This window comes from Dipodomys ordii, unplaced genomic scaffold (genome assembly GCF_000151885.1).
Source record: "Dipodomys ordii isolate 6190 unplaced genomic scaffold, Dord_2.0 Scaffold71, whole genome shotgun sequence".
NCBI lineage: Eukaryota > Metazoa > Chordata > Mammalia > Rodentia > Heteromyidae > Dipodomys > Dipodomys ordii.
Window position 1 is genome coordinate 1,010,211 of NW_012267287.1, and position 8,434 is coordinate 1,018,644.

An 8,434-nucleotide genomic window follows, 5' to 3' on the forward strand; every position below is an offset into this window, starting at 1 on the left:
GTGGCGCTGTGGCTCAAGTGGTAGAGCGCTAGCCTTGAGCTGAAGAGCTGAGGGACAGCGCCCAGGCCCAGAGTTCAGGCCCCACGACCGGACCCAAAAGAAAAAAAAAAGATTTTGTATTTTTTTTTGTCAGTCGTGGGGAAGATCATGATTCTAAGCCTGATCAGTCAAGTCTGTGACTCTTGTCTCCAATTAACCATCAAAAAAGCCATTAAAGCCGGGTGCCGGTGACTCATGCCTGTAATCTTGGCTACTCAGGAGGCCGAGATCTGAGGATCACAGTTCAAAACCAGCCCAGGCAGAAAAGTCCATGAGACTCTTATCTCCAATAAACCACTAGAAAACCAGAAGTGGCGCTGTGGCTCAAGTGGTAGAGCACTTGCCTTGAGCTGAAGAGCTGAGAGATAGTGTCCAAGCCCAGAGTTCAAGCCCCACGACCGACAAAAAAAAAAAGCCATTAAATGGAATGTGGTTCAAATGGCAAGAGCACTAGCCTTGAGCAAAAAAGTACAGGGACAATGCCCAGGCCCTAAGTTCAAGCCCCAAGACCAGCATACACGTGCCTGAGTGCATACACATGCACGTGCATACACAAAGGGAAATAGATTTTAAAAAGCCCTCCTTTTCATTAAAATTGGACTTTTTCAGCCCAGCACCTGTGCCTATAATCCTAGCTACTCAGGAGGCTGATAAGGATCATGGTTGGAAGCCTGCCTAGGTGATATGTGAGACTCCTGTTTTCTACTTAGCCACCAAAAAACCTTCAAGTGGACCTATGGCTCAAGTGTTTCAACGCCTTGAGCAAAAAAACTCAGGGCCTGAGATCAAATCCCAGGACCACCATTTAGAAAAGTCTCATAGTTAACTGTAAGTGACTCAAATACTTTTCAGGATATTTATCTTTTAGGGTTTTTTTCCTTATTCAAGTCCTAGACTTGAACTCAGACTTAGGTGCTGTCCCTGAGCTTTGCTCAAGACTGGAGCTCTAACACTTGGGCCACAGCTCCACTTCCTGCTTCTTGGCAGTTAATTGGAGCTAAGAGTCTCACAGACTAGTAGCTAGGATTACAGATACAACCAACACCAGGTGGCTTACGATGTTTATCTTTTAAACCAAGTAAGCTAAGCCAGTTGCCAGTGGCTCATACTTGTAAATCTATTTACTTGGGAAGCTGAGATTGGGAAGATTTCTGTGCAAGGAGAGCCTAGGCAGAAAAGTTCTTGAGACTCCTTTTCTCAACCCATAGCTAGACATGGTGGCACATGCCTGTGATCCCAATAATGACAAGGTAGATTATGGCTCAAATTATCTGTGAAAAACAGTGCTGGAGGCATAGTTCAGCAGTTTCATGTCAGCTTATCAACTGCAAAGCAAAGCTGTGTGGGTTCAACCTCCTGGTACTACCAACACCCCAACACACGCACGCGCGCGCGCGCAAGCCTGTCATCCTAACTATCTTGAGAAGGCAGAGACGGGAGATCAAGGCTCAATATAGCCCAGGCAAAAGTCTGAGATTCCATCTCAACCAAGGGCAGACCAAATGTGGTAGCTCATGCTTTAGAAATCCCAGTGGTGATGGTGGGGGGAGGGGAGGACTGCAGTTTGAAGACAGGCCTGGCTTGGTCTGGCAGTAAAGTCTGTGAAATTCTCATCTCCAAAAAGGCCAAAATAAAACCAGAAGTGCAGCTGTGGCTCAATTCAAGTCTGTAAGACCCTTATCTCCAATTAACTACCAAAAAAGCCATTAAGTGGAGCTGTGGCTCAAACACCAGCCTTGAGCTCAAAGCTAAAGGACAGTGTTCAGGCCCTGAGTTAAAGCCCCAATACTGGCACAACACACACACACACAGACACACACACACACAGACACACACACACACACACAGCTGACAGAATGGCTCAAGTGGTAGATCACCTGCCTTACAAGAGGCCCCAAATTCAACCTTACGACTATCACCTTAGACAAAACCATTATGACTAACTGAGCTCTCTGCTGAACTCTAGACTTACTGAGCTCTCTTTTCTAGCTCCAGAAGGTAAATCTAACCCAGAATTCCCCCACCATCCTACATATGTGTGTGCACTTACCTCTGCACACATACACGTATACACATATATACACATACACAAAACCAAGAGCTGGCTGCTGTTTCTGATAACTTCTAGGATGACCTGTTACAAGTGACACACAGTTGTTTCAATATGTCAACAAGAGAAGAATGAAAATAAACACATACATGTCTTGCAAATCACATCCTTCTTCAGCTGGAGGGTCCCAAAAATGCAGTGCCACCTTCCAGAGTTTGATCTGCTGATCCCAAGACCGCCGGGAATACTTCTTAAATTTGTTGGGAGTCTTAGGATGGACACCAGGTTGTCGAAGGTGTCTATAAGAAAAAAGCAGGATCAGTAGTTAGAAGGCTAAGCAATCTAGAACTATGGCTCAAGTGGTAGAGTGCCAGCCTTGAGTAAAAAAGATAAAGAGACAGAGCTCAGGCCTTGAATTCAAGCTCCAGTACTGGCACAAAAAAGAGGGAAGGGGTGACATTGTCTAAAATGAAAATGACTTCTTTAGGGCTACAGGCATTGCTTATGTAGGTGCCAAGCCCTGGGTTCAAGGTCCAAAACTACCCCAGAAAAAATAATTAAAACCAATGCCACGTCACCAGTAATGGCATGTCTACAAACCCAGAATTCAGTAGGCTGAAGCAAGAGGACTATTAGTTTTGAGGCAGCCTGGGCTAAGACCCTAACTTAAGGACGCTCTATGTTTGAACCTTACTCTTCTTTTACAGTCTATGCGCTCAATCTTGCAAAGCAGTAAGATTCAGAAAATGATCCTCAGATCTCAGCCTCCTAAGTAGCTAGGATTACAGGCATTGAGCCACCAGTGCCACCTCCTGAGATTCTTATCTCCAATTAATCACCAGAAAACTGGAGGTAGAGCTATGGAAACAGGAAAGTGGTAAACTGCTAGCCTTGAGCAAAAAAAGCTCAGGGACAGCACCCAGGTCCTGAGTTCAAGCCCCAAAACACTACAACCCCCATACCTCCACCCCCCCACACACACACACACAAAGGGTGACACCAATTTTCTCTCCAATTATCTTTAAGGTTCTTTTGCTGTGTATTTTGATAACTGTATATAATTGTTGTGTCCTAAGAATGAAATGTTAAGCCAGGCGCTGGTGGCTCACACCTGTAATCCTAGCTATTCAGGAGGCTGAGATCTGGAGATCACGGTTCAAAGCCAGCCCGGGCAGAAGAGACCGTGAGACTCCCATCTCCAATAAACCACCAGAAAACAGGAAGTGGCGCTGTAGCTCAAGTGGTAGAGCGCTCGCCTTGAGCTGAGGGACAGCGCCCTGGCCCAGAGTTCAAGCCTCACGACCGACCAAAAAAAAAAAAAAGAATGAAATGTTATATAACATGACTTTTTTTTTACTGGCATTAATGACTCATTCATGTAATTCTAGCTACTCAGAAGACTGAGTTCTAAGGATGGGGGTTCAGAGCTACCAAGAAAGCCCATCAGACTTATCTCTAATTAATCAACAAAAAAAATCAAGTAGAGCTGTGGTAGTGATAGAACACTCAGCTTGAGCACAAAAGCTCAGAGACAACACACAAAACCCTGAGTTCAAAACCTAAAACGGGCGTGCACACACAGGAGTACACTATTTATCTTCACATCTGATTTTGCAGACAGACTTGTCTTCCTTTGCACTTAAGCTCCTGTGAGTCTCTAAGATACTTCCTGACAGGTTTGTCTCATATAAACAACTCCTCACAAGTGCAATGCCACAGGGCTGGTTCAGAACACCCAATGAGATGCTACCTGGGGACCTCTTTAATATAGCGATCATAGGCAATTGTGTTTTTTCCATAGTTGATTTGCTTCTGTCTTCTCATCAAGACACACTCATCTGTCTCAACATCAGCCGGCACTGCAGATGTGGACTCCTTTGAATCAGAACTGCAAAATCCAATATACAACAAATACAATTATTTCAAGTCAGTGAAGAAGAGACTAACCAATAAATGCTACTGGGATAATCAGATTTCTCAATCACAATTTCTCTCATTAGCAAATTACAAAGAAATATTTGCACAGCAGATACCTTCCTGATGATGATCTTCTCTCTCTCCCAAAGTCATTGATGAGGAGTTTTCTTTTATATCTGAGAACAAAATAATTGCTGTTTTTAAAAACATTTTTTTTTAAAAAAGCACAACGTTTCCAAGAGCTAAAAGCTGACAGTAATGAAGGCTTTTTTTGTTTTGTTTTGTCGGTCGCAGGGTTGAACTCTGGGCTTGGGCGCTGTCCCTCAGCTCTTCAGCTCAAGGCAAGCGGCTCTACCACTTGAGCCACAGCGCCAATTCCAGTTTCTTCCTGCCCGGGCTGGCTTTGAACCGTGATCCTCAGATCTCAGCCTCCTGAGTAGCTAGGATTACAGGCGTGAGCCACCGGCACCCAGCTAGGAATGAAGGCTTTTTGAGTACTGTGGTTTGGGTTATTTTTAACAACTCCCAAATTGTTTTATTTTTATAAGATAAAAGATTATTTGCCAAGATCGTAATAGCCTGTTTAAAGCAAACCAGTTAGGAGCAAACTGCTTTTGTGCCTTCATACACCACATCTTATCTCCTAGAAAGATTCCCCAGGGAAGAAGAAATCCTAAGAATGCTAGGAGACCTAAATATCTAAGAGGACAGCTAATCCTGCTTCCCTTAATACCATGAGGAACACGAATTGATAAAGAGATCCTGTGCCATCTGCCAGCCACTTGACAACTACAGAAAAGTTCCTGACTAGCATATGTGAAGGAGGGGGGGGGAGTTAAAGACAGAAAAGAAGGGTCAAGCAAGCAAGCAAACCATCCCCCTGATGGGTCTCTGCATTCCATGGCACCACTTCTAACTCCACTGAAGGATTGTCCCTAAGGGTAGTCCTCAAACTGAAAGCAGACTCACTTGGAAGGCTTAGCAGGATGACTAGGCCCCACTCACAGGGAGCACCTTCTTCCCAAGAGGTACTGATGCTACTAGTCTGGTTTTTATCCCCCATGAGGGACTAGACATCAAATTCAAAGCTAATGCACTGCAGGCAAATGGTCTACCACTGAACTACAACCTCTGATCCTAGAGACCAAGTTTTTCTTTTTAATCACTATCAAAAACAAAACTAGGATTTAGTATGTAATTGGGGCATTGGGGAAGGAACCAAAAAATCAGAAAACATTTCAAGGTGGTCCAAAATGGGTACCTTGCAATTTCTTTGTTAACTCTGGTCCTCATTTCATCTTCTTCAACTGCACCTGCCCAGTCTGAACATCTAGTACGGGGCTTAGGGCCTTCAGGAGTGGTAAAGCTACAATAAAGTAAAAATGCACATTTGAACCATCCATCGGATTACTTTCAGTTTCCTTTCAAATCATTTAGAAAATAATCACAAACTGTTTAAGCAAATGCCAAGGAAGTAGACTTTGCTTCACACTTTTTCTTTTAACTTCACTGAGTTTGGGCATTCTTAAAGCCTTTCTGACTTCATTAGACCACCTCTACTCACCTGCTCCGGTTCAGTCTCATTAAACAGGGACACAGCCCACTGACTACAACTAGTTCTGTTTTTTCAGGACTTAAAAAGATTTTAACACAGGATTAGTATAAAGAACAGTGACCAACATACAGTGGCCCCAGGGTTTACCTCTTAGATGCTCAAAAGTCAGAACATGGGCTATATTCATCACAACTACCATAAAGATGTAAAAAAAAAAAAAAAAAAGACGCGAATGCAGCGTCAAGTGTCCTTGCTGCAGTACAAAGCATAATGGTACATCCCCTACAGCTAGGCTAAATTTCAATCTAACCCAGGAATTTAGTTCTACTTCAAAGTCAAGCAACTGTTTGAGGGTTTTTTGGGGGGAGGGGGGTAGGTCTGGGGTTTGAACTCCGCCTGGGTGATATCTACCACTTTGAGCCACAGCTCCCCTTCCAGCTTTTTGGTGATTAATATGAGTCTCATAGACTTTCCTGCCCAGACTGGCATCAAACTGTGATCCTCAGATCTTGGCCTCCAGAATAGCTAGGATTAGAGGCATGAGCCACCAGCACTCAGCTGAAAGAAAATCTTTAGCCACAGGTGATGTCATATACTTGCAACCTCAGCACTCAAGAGGCTGAGGCAGGCTGGACTCCAGTGGCTCAAGCGTGTAATCCTAGCTACCCAGGGGTCTGGATCTGAGGATTATGGTTCAAACCCAGCCCAAGCAGGAAAATACGTGAGACTCTTATCTCCAATCAACTATCAAAAAGCCAGAAATGGCGCTGTGGCAGAGTATTTACTCTGAGCACAAAAGCTCAGAGACAGCGCCCAGGCCCTGAGTTCAAGGCCCTGACAAAGACTGAGTCACGAGGATCATGAGTTTGAGGCCAGCATGGGTTACTTAATAAGAGACTATCTCAGGGATGGGAAGGTGGCTCTGTGTTACAGTGCTTGCCTTGCATGAATGAGGCTGTGGGTTCGATTTCTCAGCACCACATAAACAGAAAAAAAAGCCAGAAATGGCACTGTGGCTGAGGGACAGTGCCGAGGTCCAGAGCTCAGACTCCACGACTGGACAAAAATATAAATGAGTAAATAAATGAGTCTATCTCAAGCCAACAAGTTTTTTAAAAGAAAAATAAAAGTTATTCCCACTACTTGAAAACTCAGAACTTCAGGTCAGGACTGGGAAGGTGGCTCAGTGGTAGAGTGCTTGCCTAGCATGCATCAAGCCCTAGGTTCAATTCCTCAATACCACATACACAGAAAAAGCCAGAAGGAACACTGTGGCTCAAGTGGTAGAGTGCTAGTTTTAAGCAAAAGAAGGTCAAGGACAGTGCTCAGGCCCTGAGTTCGAGCCCCAGGGATGGAGAAAAAGAAAAAGCCAATTTGAGGCCAAAACTTCTGGCAATTAAAATTGCTAACCTGATTTCTGCTTACAGACTAGATGTAAATATACGTAGATTGCATTATTCCTCCCCATTTTCCTATTAGATACCACCGGTCCATCAAAACTAAATTCACTACAACAAATAAACAACTTTATGTATTCTAACCGACTCAAATGGTGTGTTTTGAAAACACAGCTGCAGTAACAAATGAATAGTTCACGTAACTTTTTTCCTTCAGACATAGCACACAGAAACATACACTGGATTTCTAAAGTAAATTTCCAGGTAATTGTAGTGGTGCAACTCTAGTCCCTGCTCTATGGAGGCCGAAGCAGTAGGATCAAGAAGCTGGCCTGCACTGCAAAGACCTTGTCCCAATAAGCCAAAAAAAAAAGTATTTTAAAGTAAGCTTTATATGAAATCTTTAAAAGTAAAGCTGATCCAACAATTGTGTAACCAGTGGAGAGTAAAGTCATGGAGCTGGGAATGTGGCTTAGTGGTAGAGTGCTTGCCTAGCATGTATGAAGCCCTGGGCTTGAGTCCTCAGTACTATATAAACAGAAAAAGCCAGAAGTGGTGCTGTGGCTCAAGGGGCACAGAGTGCTGGCCTTGAGCTTCTTTAAAAGAAGTCCAGCGACAGTGCCCAGGCCATGAGTTCAAGTCCCAGAGTTGCCCCCTGCCCCCCCCAAAAGTGGAGTCACAAGAAAGTGTAGCCAGGGCTGGAGCACCCCACTCGGTACCAGGAGTTCTGCTCTAAACCTCCTCACAACAGAGGCCGGCCTATTTCTACCTTGATAACCTGTTTCTTAGGCACTTGCAGCGTTCCTGCCTTTTCACAGCCTGCACAAACATGTGCAGATAGGGAGGATTCAGGTCAGCAAGCTCCCTGCACCCCACCAGGCACAGGCAAGGACAAAGCCCTTGCCATAAAGGAATGAGGCTGGGGCACGCCAGCTGTGAGAGAGCTGCGGCCCAGTCGAGGCCCTTCCACTCTCAGTCCGCCTCTCTACCGCAGCCCGCAGCCGATCCTCTCCACGGTCGGCACCGGCCCTAAGGCCCCCAAACTAGGGCCCGCACGACAATGGTCACCCGACTCCCTCCCCGCGGGCTCGCCGCGCTCTCCCCTCCGCCCCCGCCCCGGCGCCCCTGCACCCACCCGCGGGCCCCGCGTCCCCCCCACTCGCTCCCGAGTGCCCGCAGCGCCCCGGGTCGCCTCAGCCCCGGGTCCCCCCAGCCCCGGGTCCCCCCTGCCACAGGTCCACTCACCCCGGGTCCCCCCAGCCCCGGGATCCCCTCAGTTCCGGGTTCCCTCAGCCCGGGTATCCTCAGCCCAGGTCCCCGCCGCGCCCCGGGTCCCCTCAGCCCGGGTATCCTCAGCCCAGGTCCCCGCCGCGCCCCGGGTCCCCTCAGCCCGGGTCCCCCCAGCCCGGGTCCCCCTCAGCCCCGGGTCCCCCCAGCCCGGGTCCCCCTCAGCCCCGGGTCCCCCTCAGCCCCGGG

The 8,434-nt window shown here is 46.6% G+C and overlaps 1 protein-coding gene across 1 annotated transcript in view; it reads right to left on the reverse strand.

Moving 5' to 3' along the window:
• Positions 1-5,395, reverse strand: part of Slbp (stem-loop binding protein) — a 36,573-nt gene extending 31,178 nt beyond the window's left edge. The window contains exons 1-4 of the mRNA XM_013023927.1: positions 5,268-5,395; positions 4,123-4,182; positions 3,840-3,977; positions 2,239-2,388 (exon numbers count right to left, since the gene is read on the reverse strand). Coding sequence (XP_012879381.1) covers positions 2,239-2,388; positions 3,840-3,977; positions 4,123-4,182; positions 5,268-5,299 — 380 coding nt within the window. The 5' untranslated portion in view covers positions 5,300-5,395. The remainder of the gene's footprint in view (positions 1-2,238; positions 2,389-3,839; positions 3,978-4,122; positions 4,183-5,267) is intronic.
• Between the last annotated feature and the right edge of the window lie 3,039 nt (positions 5,396-8,434).